Here is a 19,694-nt window from a genome sequence, read left to right on the forward strand (position 1 = left end):
GAAATAAGACCCTGGATGTTGGTCTCCTCAGTTATTGATGTCACTGGCACCTTTCCAACTTCTTCCCTCCTCCAGCACCCAGTAAGGATGGTAAGGGGAAATCAATCGGCAGTAGAACGCCAATATCATCATATAAGTTATGAAAATGATCTGCACAACGCATAAATACCACAAGTCCATTTGTTATTGTAAGTTATTGTCCGTGAATAGGATTTAAATCTTGGCATAACATGAAGGCAGTGTCCCTGGAGGAATATAGGAAATGTTTGTTGGAGTTTTTCAATATTTTGAGCACCCGCTGTGTAATGTGTATCCACTAACCATAAACAACCCCCCCCCAGCTCTCTCTTCCCTTTGCATGTGCATAACAGTGTACGGCAGCCAACAGTGGGAAGCATGCATGGGCATGGGAGGGCGTGAGCAGATTTTAACCACTTGAGCCTTATTTTATACAGTGCTTTGTGGTAAAATGGTGTCGCATGGCAGAATGAGCCGATCTACAAGCTTGTGATCTTCTAGATTGCATTTTTTCCCCCATTTTTTTAAAGATATTTTTTGGGGCTTTTTCTGCCTTCTATTGATAGGAACAGTAGACTGACAGGAAATGGGGAGAGAGATGGGGGGGGGTGACACGCAGCAAAGGTTGTCGGGATCGGGAGTCGAACCCGCAACACACTGTCAGTCAGCCTAGGTGACCAGACGGCTATGCCAACAGTCCGGGCCACATTTTCGTTATTTTTGAACATGTTCGCCTATAATGACATGGCCAAAATAGAGGCGCTAGGTTAAATATGGTTAAAGAGCGAGAGAGGGGCCAAGTGTTTCAACAGATCTGGGAGCATCTTTATTGGACAGCGTAATTAAGCTTCGTCGCACGACAGTGTCGCGCCTTGCAAGTGGCCGACTTACAAGCTGGCAACAGGTCGTGACTGTCATACGAGAAAGTATGAATCAGGCTTTAGAAGACGCTTTGAGGCGTGGCCAAACGTTGACAACTCACTTTAGAAAGGAGGGGGGAGGAAGAAGACAGCATGGTCAATAATGTCAATTATCTCAATGACTTATTTTCGGGTGATGTTTTTGATAAAAAACATCACACAATGAAGCAGCGTACATAAAGCCATTTGCATTTTCCATATTCATTTCTCTCTCTGTATGGCAGCTGGAATCACCGAGTCATGTTTACACAGGCAGATATTTTTAGAGCAGAAGGGAGCTTATTCAGTGCTAGACAGTAGCTGAGCAGATATTATGCAGCAGCCTGCCTCTGCACAGTCTGCACACATGGCATTCTCATGACCTGTCAGCATAGAACCCACTGTTTAAACACTTAACCATTCAACCACTTCACCCACACATTATTTTACCCATTAAGACCTGAGGCAGATTCTAAAATGCCTTCTAAACCAGTAGTTCTCAAACTTTTTCGTGCCATGGACCCCCAACTTGATATGTGTTTGGCCGCGGATCCCCCATTCTGAAAATGTGTTAAGCCAGGGACCCCCATAAGAAGATTTGTGTTAAAAAAAATCAAAATTATGAAAAATCTTCCAAACACTTTCAATATTTTTCAAAAATGTTCAAAAATCGCAGATGTACAGTACTGAAGCTCGCAGCGCGGCACGAAGTGACACGCTGTGAGCTTGTACATCTGCTATTTTTGAGAGCCACTGTTCTAAATCCTAAGAGTTTTCTGAAAAGCTTATGTTGCTATATATATATAGCTAAAATCTAAAATGACACAGATACAGGAGGTGAATGGAAGAATAAAGCAGTTTCACACTATTCTTCATATTATTGCGAATGCCTTTTTTATCTCTCAAAATGTATCTGGTTGTGTTCTGTTGAACCGAACACAACCAAAGGACCGCCCCAAACCATCTGAAACTGAATGTCATGTCAATTAAACTGAAAATTCTAATTCAAATGTAAATCCAATTTGCATAGGTTGAAGGTAAATCTAGCTAACAGTGAAGGTGTAATTACCCTGCTGCAGACTGTCAATAACAGAACGAATCTATACCATATCTCACCAAGCCACAGCCCCCTGCCATATCTTTGCTGTCGGGGCAGAAACCTTGTATCTCCATATTTCAACTTTGTATGTTATTTATTCAATTAATGCCCTTCTTCATCATACAAGAGTGGCACACAAAAGTACTGAAAGTAGCCGATCTACAAGCTCACAACGCGTCGTTGTTGAGCATGCAGATCGGCTATTTTCGCCATTTAAAAATATATTTTTTAAATAATCATAAAAAAGGAACATACAAGGTTTCCAACCCGAAAACCGTGAAATAAACAAATACCATGCAGAGTAGTGACAGGATAGTAGTACTGAGGGACACCTGGGTGAATTTCCGCAGGCTTCGAGGCCAATGATGTGTCATCTACTAGAAATAATGGAAAAATTCACGCTTCTCATTTCCCATGGGAGACTCTAGGCTGAGCTCGAGCATTTGTTAATGCAAATGCCCCGAGTGTTTTCATGAAGCACATTTAGCATGCCTGTTTGCTTGGCTCGCTGACACAAAGCAACTCAATCCACAGAGGAAGACAAACAGCTACTGGATAGGCATGGGGGAGAGAGAGAGAGAGAGAGAGAGAGAGAGAGAGAGAGAGAGAGAGAGAGAGAGAGAGAGAGAGAGAGAGAGAGAGAGAGAGAGAGAGAAAGGATAAGAGAGACAGAGAGATTCTGTTTCTATACTGTACTACTGGCTGAGATGACAGCAGTAAAGCATACAAAGGAATCGCGTCAAACCAATAACAAAAAGCCAGCCATCATTCCAAAACAAGCCAACAAATCAAGTTAGCCATTATGAATAATAAACATACTGTAAGTGGGGCATTAGCATGCTATCACATCTGCAGGTGTAGCTAGAGTCAGCCGGGTCTCTCTCTGTTTTGTAATTACACAGCAGAGGTCAAAGCTCTCATCTTTTCCGCCCACCTATTCAGGGAAGGGAAAATATCACTTTCTTCCTCCTTTCCTCTCTTGCTGCCCCTCGGTCTCGGAGGGGCACTGACCACACAGCAGGAGAGGACGCATATTAGCTACTTCAAATGTAATCCAGTTTAATATCAGCCCACATACCGGCCCAGAAACACTGAGGAAATCCCTAACCGTTTGATTAGCCTGACGGCTTAGAGAGAGACGAATGGCGATGTGATTATCCTATCTCCTTTGTGGTCTAAAATCACAGAACCGTAAGATAATCTACAGTATGGTAGCAAAGTTTGAATGCTTGATGTGTAACTGAACAGAAGTATAGGTTGAAAAAACTAAACTAACGAGCAATTAGAGTTCGAATGTTAAAACAATAAGCCTACAGTATGTGCAATCAGCACTGGCTAATCTATGACAGTGGGATGCACCGAGTTGCTTCAAAGGCCTGGGGTAAAGCTCGAGTTGTACTTGATTGCACGCCTTGCGGCGCACTTAAAATAGCAGATCTACAAGCTCACAACGCGTTGCGCAGTGGCACATTGGGAGCTTGTAGATCTGTTATTTCAGTGCTCAACACCGGAGTGCAGATAAGTATAGATCACCCGTAAGCTGGTTGAGAGAGAGTGTGTGTGTGTGTGTGTGTGTGTGTGTGTGTCGGGTGAGGGGCGGGTCTTGGCACACAGACAAAGGGAGCTGGAGGGATTCGTGGGGATGGCGCTTCGGCATTCAGCCAGTCAGGAGGTCTGGAGCGGGGTGGGGGCTATGAAGGTGGGAGGGTGATGGAGAGTCTCCATCATCCCTCCAAGCAAACACACGCACACGCGCACGCACGCACGCACGCACGCACGCACACACACACACACACACACACACACACACACACACACACACACACACACACACACACACACACACACACACACACACACACACACACACACACACACACACACACACACACACACACACACACACACACACACACACACACACACAGCTCCTCATAAATCACTCATGCTCTCTGCAGTCTGAATACCTGCCAGTGGCCACTCTTTTTTTTCTTCTTTTTTTCTGTATGTTACCTCTCATATATGTAGCTTTTCCATCAACACAGTGTGTGTGTGTGTGTGTGTGTGTGTGTGTGTGTGTGTGTGTGTGTGTGTGTGTGTGTGTGTGTGTGTGTGTGTGTGTGTGTGTGTGTGTGTGTGTGTGTGTGTGTGTGTGTGTGTGTGTGTGTGTGTGTGTGTGTGTGTGTGTGTGTGTGTGTGTGTGTGCATGTGTGCGTGCGTGCGTGTGTTGTTGTTTACTGCTGTCTGGGTGACATGTCAGCCCTATTTACATTTACACTCGAGCGGAGCTGCAGTTAAGTTCACACACAAATGACAGCCCACGGTAGGATCTGCAACACGTTTTACAGTCATCCTCTGTCTGCTTGTCTTTCATCTTTGACAGCCCCCTGGAATCTTCCTTTGCTTTAAAGTCTAATTCAGCGGCCCGCCGTTACAAAAGGACTACAATTCGCCGTGACAATCTCCTGTGCATAAGAAAGGTGCTGGATAGTCGCCCATCCAGTCATAAAAAGACAGGATGTACAAACACATAATGTGTATAATGTACACTATTTGTTTCGTTTGCTATTCTCCACCTCGTTTTGTTTGCTCCTGCTGTCCCTTTTCTGAGCACGACACTTCATACCGTGTCTCCAAATCTTTTCCAGTGCTTCCTGAGGTCAATTACAGTCGTGCCGAGATGAATGGGACTGAGGAAAAATAAATTACGCCTTAACAAAGCCTAAACTCTTTCCAATTAATGCTGGAGAAAAAGCAGGTCATTTCGATTGATCCTGAAAACCTATTTTGTAACAGGGGGCTTTTTGTGATGTGTTGCCTGGTGACAGGGGTGTGCGCTGGGGGAAGGGTCCACTGTACCAGGCTGTCATTCATCCAAATGATGAAAAGCTTCCTGAGTCTAAGCTAATGAGGAACTGAGAGAGAGAGAGAGAGAGAGAGAGTATGAGTGAGAGAGACGGTCAAAGAGAGAGAGAGAGAGAGAGAGAGAGAGAGAGACAGAGACAGAGAGAGATGGTCAAAGAGAGAGAGCAAGAGAGAGAGAAAGAGAGAGCGAGTGAGAGATATGGTCAAAGAGAGAGAGAGAGAGTATGAGTGAGAGTGAGAGAGAGAAAGAGAGAGTGACCATCAAAGAGATAACGTTATGAACAAAACAGGGCTTCCTGGACCGATAGACGAATTGGAGGGGCGATGGGGCCCCCCTCCTACAGCGGCCCCCCAACCGTGAACTCACACAAATGGTCGTCAAGCAAATAAGAAGTGAAATTTATAGAGGGAGGCGGTGTTGCAGGATGAGTTGGTGGGGGGCTTTGTCCAGTGTATGTGTGTGTGTGTGGGGGGGGCAATAAAGAGGCTGCAGTAACGTTAATCACACCACCCATTGTATGACAGTGGCACTAGTCAGAGTTCTGTTGGAGGGGAGGTGCAAATATTGCACAAAAAAACCCTCAAAACCCTGCAGAACAAACGGACCATGAGTCTTAACACACAAACTGAAAAAAGAAACAAATAATAGTCTTTGATCCTCATCAGGCTATAACACTGGGCAACGGTTCTTTACCAGCGCTCTGAAAGGAGAAGAAGAAAAGATGTTGCTTAGGTCCAAAATGGAAAACTCTACACCCTATCAGTGGGCCCGAAAGGGATGAAAGGGAGCTTAGATGTTTCAAATCCCTCTTGGTTGGAATCCAACTCTGAGACCTCGTGTCAAAGACCTAAGACATAAGAGCCTCGTGGATTAAGGCTTGGACTACGGGTAGAGACTATACCGCACTGGACAATTTGCTGGAGCAAAGCTGGAGTTTGAGGTTCTGTACGCCTGGTATACGATACACAGCCTGAGCCTGGTGACAGCCATCTCTCATCTCAATCTATCGTCTTATCACTGTCCTTCACTGAGAAGGGACACCCACCCAACCCCACCCTCCTCCATACACACCCAGACACACATTAAAAAATATCCATTTGGCCTTGGAAAAAAGGGGAAATATGGATTTTGCTTCGTGTAATACATTGCCCTAATGTGGAAAGCACAAGACCCTAGTGATTTGTAATGATTCCAAGATCAGGCTAGATGTCAAGCAGCACGTCTGTAGGTGCTATCAAAGACCCATTGATTTGACTTTAAAAGCCCTGGGGCTTTTCCCCCTGCGTGACAGAAAATAAAATGGACCTCAAAGAAATGGTCAAAGTTGCAGCATAAACCAATTAGAACATTACTCCCTTACGGCAATTATCCCAAACCACTGCAGATATAAGTATGCAACGAGGGCCAATACAAGGAGCATTTTACGCTGTGGGAAGTTCATTTCTTAGAATTATAATCCCTTTGAAGGGTCTCTGGGGGGTGAGTTTGCAAGGAAACAGCTTTTCGCTGTCTTGATAGTTGTAAAGCTTCACTGGAGAGCAGTGAATACATAAATACTAGTAAATAGTTACTCTTAAGTATTCAAAAGTACAATTTACGAGGTACATTTTATTGTTAATATCAATGCACTGCTGCATCGAAATTTAGAATATTTCCCCAAAAAGGAAAAGAAAGTGGTTAATTCATAACGCATTTTTTGAAGTTTGGGTCCCTTCCTTGAAATGTAGTCAAACGTACACTATTTCTATTTGAAATATAGCCAAGTGAAAGTCGTGAGCTTGCAAAAATAAATAAATAGTGGAAAAAAAGTACAGTACTCAAGTACATGTACTTAGTTACTGTCCACTACTGCTGGAGGGAGAGGAGATGGTTTCATCAGAGGAAAGACTACACTCAGTGCGCACCCCTCCTAGAGACCCTCAACCAACCAAAAAGGTCAGAGGCCAGAGGTCAGAATGTAACCTTTGGTAATCCTAGTTCAGTCCCTCTCTAATCAATATGAGTCAAAGAGAAATGGTAGAGGTGTGTGTGCCTGTGTGCCTTTGTGTGTGTGTGTGTGTGTGTGTGTGTGTGTGTGTGTGTGTGTGTGTGTGTGTGTGTGTGTGTGTGTGTGTGTGTGTGTGTGTGTGTGTGTGTGTGTGTGTGTGTGTGTGTGTGTGTGTGTGTGTGTGTGTGTGTGTGCGTGCGTGCGTGTGTGGGTGCGCGGGTGTGTATGGGCAGGTTTCCTTGAACTTGAGCTGTAGTTGTCTGCACATTGCAAACAGACCCACATCCCTATGGCTTCCAGGTTACATTCATCAATGGGAGAAAACTTCTTTTTGGTTTTCAACAAAATATATCACTTACACTACCTTTAAATTGTTTCTGATTCTGTGTATTTCTCCTTTTGGGCTGCTACACCATAGCCACACAATCACATGCAAGTCAATGTAACAGACAAGCTACCAGAGGGATAAAAAGGTGATGGAGAGCAATCTGTCAATGAAGGGATTTAATTCTACCCGCAACTACAGTACATCTCCCACAGCCACTTGCAACAAGTATTCAATAAGAATTCATGCAAGATCCTCATTCAGGACTTTCCCTTGTTATAGAACGAGAGAGGATTTTAAATGGAGTCTACGGAGTGATCTTTCAGAGAAAGGCTGTTTAGGGAGGTCTTAAAGGTTTTGTGTGTTGGACAGAGCCAGCGAGGGAGCAGGAGTGACTTTTCCCTTTGGCCATCAAGACGCTCCTAGTAACCTCCATACCCCACTGAGCAGAAAAGCCACATGGCCACAACAGCACAGCGGTATGCTGTCTACGCACAGGCCAGGAATCAACAGGCTTCTACCAGGCTTTGTCTATCTCTTTGTTACCAAACATATGACAGGAGGGGCTTCAGAAACCCTTAACTCTGTACAGAGCTCTGCTGTAACATCTCAGCATCACACCAAACCAGACATTGTCCACTGGACAATGTCTGGTTCGGTGTTCGCTCTATGCACATTTAAGCGGAGTCATGCATGTGTAAGACAGAAGCGGAGAAAAATAGCAACATAGAGACAGACAGACAGACAGACAGACAGACAGACAGACAGACAGACAGACAGACAGACAGTTGTTGCTTATAACCTTGGCTTTCTTCACTCAAGCCAACAGATTTAAGCATGTTCTGCACGAACCATGGCAGCAGGGCTGATAACTCGATAGGGAATTAAAGGGAATTCAAATAAGAGCTTTGTGGGTAGAACCACAGAAAATTGATCTTTGGTGCCTCCACCAGTGAGTGGGCTGCCGGGGGGGGCTTCAAGCTTATTGCTTTTCCCACAAAGCATACTGAAGACCCTCAGCATGGAGGCTTGCTAATGATAAACTCCAGAGAGTGCCAAAGACTTACAGTACATTGCTAAGCAGCGCTGTAGATGTGCAACAACTGCATCACACACAAAGAGTGAAATGCTGTGATTTTTCTCAGTAACGTTGTGATGCTTCATTTATGCTCCGTCATACGACGATGTTGCACACCGAAAACAGAAGATCTACATGCTCACAGCGTGTCACATTCACAACGCGTTGTGAGCTTGCAGATTGGCTATTTTTCGCTTGCGACACCGTCGTATGATGAGGTATAATTTGGACTTAAAGCGGTCTTGTCTCCTCGCAAATCTTTGGTCTGAGCTAGGCTTAAAAGTGTTCAAACTGCAGCACAGCTGTTATCAAGCCTTTCACAGCATTTTCATGCCCCCTGAGGAAAAAAACACAATGCTTGACCACACAGAGAAATAAGACACTTACTGGCTGCCTGAACGCGGGCCTTGCGGCTCACCAGGAGGCCAAAGGAATTTTGGGCCATGCACTCATAGTCCCCCTCATCAGACGAGCCATCGGATTTGGTCTTTTGGAAGTGACCAATGAGGTGCGAGCCGTTGATGAAGGTGGTGTGATGTTGGTCCTGAGTCAGAAGCAGGCCGTTCCGCCTCCACTGCGTGCTGATTGGAGGGATGCCGTCCACCTGACAGTGGAGCATGAGAGGCTGCTCCTGTACTGCAATGATGTCACTGGGCTCCAAGGTGAAGGAGAGCTCTGTTTCACATGTTACACCTGGAGATACACACACACACACACACACACACACACACACACACACACATACATTAAATGTACAGTAGAGTACAGTACAGTACAGTTCAGCATGCTGTGGCACTTTCCCTTGTGTAGATTGGTCAGCTACAGCTGCATCAGCCCTATGAATGATAACGGTTCGCTTCGCTGTGCTTTTTTTACCCTCACCCAGGGCAAATAAATGCTAGGTACGTGATAACATTTTTACAGCATATTGCCATTATAGACACCAATTAACATTTTATTGTGCAAGTACTTACTGTACCTGCATAAAGCCCAGTACATTCCTACAGTACATCGTTAGCCACGTTATTTTTCTAATCAATATTTTATATGAACTGCAAAACGTAAAAAATGGGCTAAACTGTGTTTGTGTCACAGATAGACTCAAAACAGTCAGAAAGACCTTTGGGGCTACTACCAGAGGCCACGTGTGTACAGTCAGAGCATGTGCGCGCGCACACACACACACACACACACACACACACACACACACACACACACACACACACACACACACACACACACACACACACACACACACACACACACACACACACACACACACACACACACACACACACACACACACACACACACACACACACACACACACAGCCTTGTATAGTCCAGCAACTTTATAATACGAATAAAACACAATGGATTATAAAATATCTCTCAATAGCAAGGTTCGGTTACAAGCAAACCAACCTTTCAAGAGTTCCTTCACAGATACTCCCATTTTACCCGTCGGTTTCTATTGCCAGCATGTACCATGCAGCGACTATGCTGTCAATCTGTTTGGAGATGACAACTGAAAGCCCCACTCATTCTCCCATTATGGCACATTGCACTCCCTGCTGGGCACTTTGAGACGTGTCCTCACACTGTAATCACCCGCAAGGTCAGCCATCAAAGCAGGGAGTAGAAACATAGTGATTACGTGATTCTCCTTGAAGCATCCTTCTACTGCCACTGATACAGCTGGAATTTCTGCCGGTGCTTTTCGCGATAATATTATAACCTGAAGCAATCAAAAGTAAATAAATAAATAAATAAAACAACCAAGCTGTATCCATTTTTCAGGAGTGAGCAGGAGGTTTCTAGGCAGTAGGAGGGAGATTTGAACTCCGTCACCAGTTTTCGTGTGCCTCGAGCCACTGGTGTTTTTCATCTTTCACCAGTGGCGACATTAGGGGAGGACTCCGTTCCTCTCCCGCTGACCTGCTGACATTTGAGCCGAGCTGAGGTACAGAATATCACGCATCAAAGCTGACTTGAAGACAGGATACCCTCCATACCAAATCCTCTCCTATCTGTCACTCTCTGGACAGATTCAGTGAAAGAGGCAGAGAGAGAAGAGTGTGTGTGTGTGGGAGTGGGGGCACAGCAGTGGGTCAATGTGTAATCTCACTGTGGCTCGTAGTCACTCAGCTATATCTGTATTTCCACTCAGGCTGAACCTGGCAATGAGGTTAATTGTCTACCTGGTCAAATCCACAAGTAAGACTAAAGGGGAAAAGCAGTAAAAACAGAAGCACGTATTTAACTCCCTTGCACTTGTACTCTCTTTCCATATCTCTCTCTCACACACACACACACACACACACACACACACACACACACACACACACACACACACACACACACACACACACACACACACACACACACACACACACACACACACACACACACACACACACACACACACACACACACACACACACACACCAAAGTTCTGTGACTACTACACCGGGGCCCTAACAAAAATAATGTCTGTTGTTAGTTATATATGCCCACTAGTTCACAACTGTGTGAGGATTTTAGTGGTTGCGGTGTCTTGGGGCAAAGAAGGGGGGCTGAGGGAGAACAATAAATAAAGGATGTAAACAGGCTGACCTGACTTGGTACCATAAAAGAGGAGCTTAGCAGGCTCTCCAGGTATCACGTTTCAGCCGCTGATGGACTAAAGCACTACCAGCCTCTGCCCCGGGCCCTGGAATCTGGAGGGGGGAGGGGGGGGCTGGGGGGCCGCAGCAGCACAGGGGTCAAAACAGAGAACCTCCGGCGTCATCCCTCAAATTCCGAGTCCCAGAAATACTCCCCCTTAGGTGCATACGAGGAATGCATTGACATGTTCGTCCATGAGGATCACATAATGAACACTGAGGGAGAGACATATTCCCATACCTCTCCCCTCCGCTCTTTCTGCTTCCTTTATCTCTCTCTCTCTCTTGCTCTCTCTCTCTCTCTCTGTCTCTCTCTCTCACAAGGAGGGGGTAGTGGAGAAATGTTTAACCCTTAACTGGCTGGCTGCACTGCTGCTTCCCAGAGCCCAAGTTGGTACACTACACCAGCGGTTCCCAAACTGGGTCCCCAATTCATTTTTGGGGTGGGGGGTCCCCAGATGATTAGCTGAATGTGCAACATTGTTTTCTCACTCAACAGTAAGCAAACCAAGCTACCGTATAAATTTGTCTACTTCACACCTTTCACTGCACTACAGTACTAGTGCTGCCCAGAGCCAGGCAGGCAGAGCCACGCAGAGACCATTCAGGACACTGCTTTGCGCCTCTGCTGCTCCAACAAAGCAAAAGTGTTTGCCCACAGGAAGCACCTCGCAAAAGAGAGAGAAAGAGAGAGAGAGAGAGAGAGAGAGAGAGAGAGAGAGAGAGAGAGAGAGAGAGAGAGAGAGAGAGAGAGAGAGAGAGAGAGAGAGAGAGAGAGAGAGAGAGAGAGAGAGAGAGAGAGAGAGAGAGAGAGAGAGAGAGAGAGAGAGAGAGAGAGAGAGAGAGAGAGAGAGAGATACAGAGCACACAGTGCCCGAGGAAACACAGCCAATCAGTCACGCTTCATGTTAGGAGCAAAACATGGATGAGGCTCAATATGAAAAAAAAACTTCCACTATATATTAATGCTTCAGGACACCAATGAGGCTATGAAGTAGACAAAGGTGTCAAAATGATATCTTCTTTTCATGAAAGAGTTTAGACTGTTCAGTCCCCTGCTATATTAATAATCGATGTTATCCAGCCAAAGTGCAAGCAGTGTCCGATGCTTGCACTGTAAAATCCTCAGTGTTAATTGAGAGTGGACACATGTAACCAAATGGAAGGGTCCATTGGTTACATTTGTCCACCCCAGAGTTTCAAATGGACAAATTAACACTCAGGATTTCACTGTGTGTGGTTTGAATCAACATGCCCAATGTGTTACTAGCAAGGCTATTCAATGGCTTCATTAGTGCACTGCATAAATCTCAGATGAACCATTTATACATGCATTAAATAAGCTGCCATTTCCTGCGTTAGAAAGAACTTCTTCCGCTTTGGCTTTGTAAATGAATAAAGCATATTTGAAAAGATTGGCATTCGACTGATTGGCAAACAAATGAGGGCTTCGAACGGTACAAAGAAAAAAAGACCATAGAGAATCATCCTGAATTGAATGCTATCTCTGAACCTGCAGATCCAATAAGAGTAAAAGAGGGCTAGGCAAGGTAAGAGCATTTAAAGACTCACTACTGATAAAGAGACAGAGGGACCACTTGATTAACCCATTCAATACGGAAACGCATACTGTGTCATTTTAGATTTCTTTGGCTGTTCAAAAATAGCACAAGCTCATAGCGCGGCTATGAGCTTGTAGATCTGCTATTTGTGTGCAAATCCTGAAAATGTGTGCAAATCTTTGAATATATATTTTTTAAAGAAAACATTTGTAAAATATTTTGTTGCAGGGACCTCCGGAAGCAAAGATTTGAGTTACAAGTGTTCGCTTTAAAAATATGTATATTCAAAGATTTGAACACATTTTCATGATTTTTCGAAAATAGCAGATCTACTGTATAAGCTCTGAGCTATGAGCTTGTATATCTGCTATTTTTTAATAGCCAATGAAATCTAAAATGACAGAGATGCGTTCCCGTATTGGATGGGTTAACACACCTCAGCGCTATGGTGGTGTGTTACAGTTTAAAGTCTGCTCGTGTGCATGCGTGCGCACATGTGTGTGTGTACTTGTATTACTATACTTGTGAGGGTCAAATGTCCCCACAAGTATAGTAGAATTTGTGAAATGGACATTGAGCTATTTCCTGGTCCTCACAAGCTAAATGATTGTTTTCTGGTTTCAAAAATATTTAGGTTTACAATTAGGAAAATAATCAGGTTGGGGATAGTTAGGATTAAGCATTTAGAGAGGTTTAGGGGTTAAGATTGGTGTTATGCCTCATTTATAATTAAATACTCCAAAAATGCACCAAAAATAGCCAACCCATTGTGAGCTTGTAAATCAGCTATTTTTGGCTTTGGGTTACGGTTAAAAATGTGAAAAAATGGCATTCATAAAATCACTGTCCTACAATGTTGATGCCCTCAAAAGCATATTAATACAAACCTGTGCGTGTGCGTGCGTGCGTGCGTGCGTGCGTGCGTGCGTGCGTGCGTGCGTGCGTGCGTGCGTGTGCATGTGTGCACGCATGTGCGCTATTCATCCTGCATCCATGTATGGAACATGTGGGGAGAGGAAGGCATGGCTTTAGAGAGGGCAGTGGGCACATCAATACACATACGCTCATGCATGCACACATGCATAGATTGCACATGCATAACCAATACGCTGAGACACATACACTACACACAGATGCGTGCAGAAACGCACAACCTCACACACGCACCCCATCTTCACGCTCTTTTTTTATTGGAGGAAGGACACCCTAGCGTGTAGGATTACATCTGGGCAAGACCCAGAAAGCCTGTTGCCTGACAGAGACAAGTGCTGGGCTAAGTGTGGCTCATGCCCTGGCTTACTATTGACAGATAAGTGTGGCTAGCTAGCAGCAGAGGTTTACTGCTCCCACTGTAACACTGTAACGTGAGGATCACACACTGGCTACTGACAGCTCCACGTACTGTAGTTAGCCGAGAGAGGTAGCAGTGACAGAGCTAAGTGAGCTTGGGGACGTGCCACAGGCTTCCTGTTGACACCAGTGTGAAGCCTTAATGGGCTACTGACACAAATAGGCGTCTTATGACAGCTTGTGAACCTACAGCTTTTTTTGTCTTACTTTAGTACAGTGGCTTTCAACCCTTTTCATATCAAGGTCCATTATTTCTTTGGCATTTGAGCCACGCACCACCATTTGATGAGATTTAGACTCTCAGACCCAAAACTTAGAATATTTTGTAGTCGTTGTATAAGATTTTGACCACAATTCCATGCTGTATTGATGTTGGTACCATAGGAGAGATAACAGGCAAACATTGATCAAAATAACAATTCTTTAATTAAGTAATGCAGATGTTTAACAATAATTTAATTCTTGAGAGCGTAAAATGAAACCAAATGGAAACCATTGGTTTCATTTTACGCTCTCAAGAGTTAAAGGTCTATAAGGGTCCATTTGGTTACCAACTCTCCATAGCTGGGGACCACCTGGAACCCCCTCAAGGACCACTGGTGGTCCCCAGACCACTGGTTGAGAACCATTGCTTTAGTACACTCAATTATAACCACTAACGAAAACATAAGTGGTCTAAGTCTTTGATTTTCCGAAAGCAGACTAAACTTAAGTCTCATGCAGACACAAGACTTTAATGTTGTTAAATTAGGAAACTAAATGTTTGTACAAGGTTGAGATAGTGACTGATCACTCATCTAAAGTTTAGCTGGTAGAATCGTTATTGTTTAGATTCTAAACAATACAAATTCTATCAGCGTACAACTGTTGTTCACATTACATTAAAAAGAGCCACCCTTATGAGGTACATCCCAAAGAAATGCAATGGAAGAGAAGCCTTGTGCTGTTTCATACTGTATGTCTGACAGTTAACAATCAATATTCACCCTATATCCACGGAAAACACAGTGTGAACACTCTTTATATTTGCAGTCTCTCTGACAGGCAATCTGCCAGGTAAATTATTAATCAATGCCCTTCCATTTGAACCACTTCAACACTCAAGCGAGTATAGTTTTAACTGGGAGGGACGTTTCCTGATATAAGAGCAACAGATTAATCAAAACTCTACTGAACCTTGTTATGAGGATCACAAAGAAATAACTGCTGTACAGTAGAAAAACATGGAAGATGAAAATGGAAAAACAAGGATTATGTGTCGAAAACAATCAGGGCACAGATATAAAACATTGAATTTCCCTGAATCAGCTTCCCCGTGCCACAGTTGAACAAGAACTTAGTTTAGAGATAACAGCATTGTTACTGTCACTGCAAGTGGAATCCATTAAAAACGTTATTTGGGAATATTGCACACAAAAAGATAGCTCCCTCCCTCCTGAATTAATCATTACAATACATATTTAATCTTGGCAGTCAAGAAAGCTCCCATTGCAGTCTTGCTGTCAGATATCATTATTTCTATTGAAGCTTAAAAGAATTGAGTCAATATATTTAAGTTTAACTACTTGCTCAGTTGGATGATTCCATGACTTGTCTAAGATGTTTTCATGTTAAAGGTAGGGTAAGTGATATTATTTTGTTAAAATAAGTATATATTATATATCTATATTCTGATAGTAATCGTTGCTATAGTGTGTTTGTTCAGTAATAGCGGTCTCCATATCTCTCTAGCTCTTCAGTAAACAGAAAAGGCATTTTCAGGCCGGGATACCAATTGTATCCAATCAGGAGAGGAAACTCGTACAGGATACAGGATTAACAAGTGAAAGTGATGACACGAAGAGATGAGCAGACACAGAATTGAAACTAGAACACTATAAAATGATAAATGGGTACACTCATCTGTTATTAAAGAGCTGGAGAAATATGGAGACCCCTGTTATTGAACAAACAAGTCTAGCAATGTCAGAATATAGAGCTTTGACTTTTTCCACAAAAACAACATTTTGTTTTAAACTAACAATATCACTTCCCCCACCTTTAATGGAAATGAGACAAAATATTTGTTTCACCCTTTTCCCCTAACTATGGAGTAACTATGGAGTAGTAATACTGCAACATGTCTATTTGCTGTTTGTGGGTGTCTTGAGGTTCCAACCACTGTATAAATCTGAAACTATTGTGGTTTCCCCTTTCATCAACCGTCTTTGTAAATCAAAAAAAATAATCTGTTGATTCATTGTAGCCCCATCAAATCTATAAAATGATGAAATGACTTGAAAGTGCAGTGCTTGACTTTTCATACAGTATTACTGTATGTGTCAGGTAGATTAGTAAAAAGTATAGTTTTTTGGGGTTAATGTATCACAAGCCATCATTGTGACAGCATCTCACTAGACATGATATGAACCCCAGTGCACTTTTCTTCTATTCCAGGGAGCGCGTTCTGGGATCCTGTGCGTGCAGCACTTTGCAAACACTCAATAACTCCTCCAGCCTATGTGCTTTCCTGCCTTTGAATTAAGAGGCCTCACATAGAGAGAGAAAAACTGTCTATCACACCAAACAAAGGCTGAAAGCATTTTTGAAAAGGAGGAGAGGGACAAGCTTGACATTTAATCTGTACAAATATTCTTCCCAGCAGGCAATAACCACAGTCTTTTTATCTCTTCTCTCAGCAATAACCACTGTCATTTCAGCCATCCACAGGGTGCTGTGTTGAGTGTATAAAGACTGACAAATCAAGATCTCAACCTACTATGTTAAAAGTCAGCTGATATCAATGAAATATCATCACCCTGGCAAAGTATCCCTTTCAACAAACATACTAACTGGGGGGGAAACGTATCTGAAATTACCTGATGAGTTTATGACTTCTTCTCAGTCAGATGGGAGTTATTAATAAAAAGTTATTCAACAGATTGCAGCATCTTAGAAATGCATGCGTTTAGCATCCATTATTAAATGCACACATTGGTCCTAATGGATCCCTGAATGCTGAGGTAGAATCACTGAGACCCTCTTGACCATCACCAACCCTAATGTTACTTCTAGAAAGAAAATGCCAGTTCTGATATAGACTATCCTCATGTTAAAGAGAGACCACTTTGCATAGGGAAAATATGCAATATTATCAATTAAAAACGAATGCCACACAAACATTTATTATCATTATTATTATTATTATTATTATTATTATTATTATTATTATTATTATCATCATCATTACTATTATTAAGATAAAGATTCAAAACCGCCAAGAAACTCTGTTAACTGTTAAACGTGGCTGTTCAATATTAAACTGCGGTGCATCCAAAAGCGATAAGTCATAGGCTATACATTGACAATGAACTGAAAATACACAGTCTCTTTACCTGGACAACTGCACAGTTTAAAAACATGACACGCGTTTGGTTTTTCCACATCTATGTGGTTTTATTGGCTACAATTCAATATCCATAAACAGATGCAATGCAGAACCAGACTCTCAACTCAATACTCAACTCAAGACAGATCTAATAGAAATAGGCTACAACGACAAGAGAATGGTCAAGTTCAGGGTTAGTCTGCATGGCCAGTGGTGTGGTGGTGCATCTAGCCTACTTTGCAGCATGCCATGCACCACTTTTGGAAACAACAGATTCATGGCAATTCCGCTCTACAAAGGTGTTAGTGCTTCATCGCTAGTATATATGAGGAGTATAATGAGAATAACGACACTTACCGATTAAAGCATTTAGGAGTATCCCCAAAAAACATGGAACAAGGCAGTGCCTTCTTCTGGTAGCCATTTAAACACTTAGAAAATATATCCCAGTTTTACTTGAAGAAAACAACGCAAGGTGAGTGGAAGAAAAAAAGCACTACACGTCCAGCCTCAGCTCTACATGTTCCTGTACCTACAATCAATGCTACAGTTGGAGGCGAGCTGGGGTCGAACATGCTTGCGCCATTTTGCACATCTATCAGGAATCTGTCAGCATCTCGCTCTCTCTCTCTCCTCCTCTATCCCTCTGCTGTATCCCAAACCCGGCCTCTCCCTCGCTCTCTCGCTCTCTCGCTCTCGTGCTCTCTCTCTCTCCCGTTCTGTCTATGCCTCGCTCTCTCCCCCCTCCCACCCCCATGGCCCATTCGCTGAATCTGCTCTGGGAACAAAAGAGACCAGACTGCTGTATGCACTTTACAAGTCATGAGAACCCCTACAAAATCTGCTTGAGTTTAATTTTAGTTTAATTGTATTTGATCTAATAAGTAATAATAATTATATCACATATAAACATAAAATAAAAAATGATTATTTTTATTTGTATGATAAACACACAGAAGTAAGCTAAATACAATGTGAATGTCATTTAAAATAGCCTTCAGGTGTGTATGGGACACTTACAAAAAAAACATTGAATCTGTCGTTAGTAGAACATTTTTACAAAGACAACATTGTCGCTTGTCAGAGAGCAGAAAATAAGAGAAGAGTGACATCTAAGGGTCGCCACGGGCACGTCAGGTCGCTGGGGGTTGCCTACTAAAGGTACACGGATTCATGTGGTTCTCTTGCATTCGTTGTTGCCAAGAGAATAATAATGTGATAAATGGCCGGTAGGTTTCTTCTGTAAAAGATTGGGGCATGACAACAGCAGGGTACACTTACTTATTAGAGAACGCAGGAGTCAGGAGGACATCATAACAACTCCACGCACGCCTACTACCGCACACTGGATTGTTTACACACGTGATCACATCACTCCTGTGTATTAGCCTATAAAGCAGAGAGTGCCCCTGTTATCTATACTTGCGGTGTTAACAAAAGACACACACTAGCCTATAAAATATGAAGTGATAATGGACCAACATAAAACAACATAGCACATTAATTTCCATAACACGTTCCCAATAACAAATAATGTAAATGCTTTTCTATAAGACAATTACAGAACTGCAGAACTGGTGTGAGCCCCGAGGCATGCTGGGAAGTCCCTCCTATGTAAGGCTACCCGAAGGCTACACACCAGGCTACAACATCTAGTTGATGTATTTACTATTAGAATAACAACAGCAATACATGTAGTTGCTGCTTTTATTTAAATCTGTTTACCATTGATGAATCCAACACAATGACCAAATCAGGCCGATGGTAAAAAAACAACAACAACCTTACAGCAGCTCTACCTCCCTCTTGTGGAAGAAGCATACATTGAGGTCGCCACTCGTCTAGGCTTAAATATTTGGCGTTTTTGTGTGATATATCACACTAAAGAAGAGAGACAATTTTTCATATGACAGGAAAAAAGGAGAACAGGAGAATCTCTCTCTTGCCTCTCTGGCTTACTGGTAATTACAGTAGCTAACCTACATGGCAATATCCCATATGGGTCCTTTTTTCAGAAAAAAAAATCACTCAGTATTGCTATGCTCTAGCTTTTATGTAAGTAGGCCTAACTAAATTAAGTAGCAATCTAAAAGACAATCTACAACCAACAATCTCACCTGGTAGACAATTAACACCAACGATATATGAGAATAAACATAACCTCACTGGAGTTCTTCCTCCAACTCTTTTACATGAGTTATACACATATACCCTGAAGAAGACCTTTTACGGTGTCGAAACGTTGGTAAAACTAATAACAAAAAGGTATTGCATTGTGGCTACGAGCTGTGCGACCTCCTTTCTTTGAAACATGAGTTAACATGTCCCAGCTCTGTGGCCTTGTGAGCTGCCCAGGGATTGTGAGGTTTGGGTTTGATTCCCCGGGCCGGTCATACCAAAGACTGTGGGGTCATGCCTATATGTTCCCTCAGCCTTATGTTCCCTCAATACCTAACTTTTTGTTTTCATCCAAATTA

The 19,694-nt window shown here is 43.0% G+C and overlaps 1 protein-coding gene across 1 annotated transcript in view; it reads right to left on the reverse strand.

Annotated features, from left to right (window-relative positions):
• Positions 1-17,641, reverse strand: part of igdcc3 (immunoglobulin superfamily, DCC subclass, member 3) — a gene marked incomplete at both ends in the record, with an annotated part of 68,242 nt that extends 50,601 nt beyond the window's left edge. The window contains 2 exons of the mRNA XM_084056386.1: positions 8,660-8,965; positions 17,575-17,641. Coding sequence (XP_083912512.1) covers positions 8,660-8,965; positions 17,575-17,641 — 373 coding nt within the window. The remainder of the gene's footprint in view (positions 1-8,659; positions 8,966-17,574) is intronic.
• Positions 17,642-19,694: the final 2,053 nt, after the last annotated feature.

Source organism: Gymnoscopelus microlampas (assembly GCF_963454915.1).
Source record: "Gymnoscopelus microlampas genome assembly, chromosome: 1".
NCBI lineage: Eukaryota > Metazoa > Chordata > Actinopteri > Myctophiformes > Myctophidae > Gymnoscopelus > Gymnoscopelus microlampas.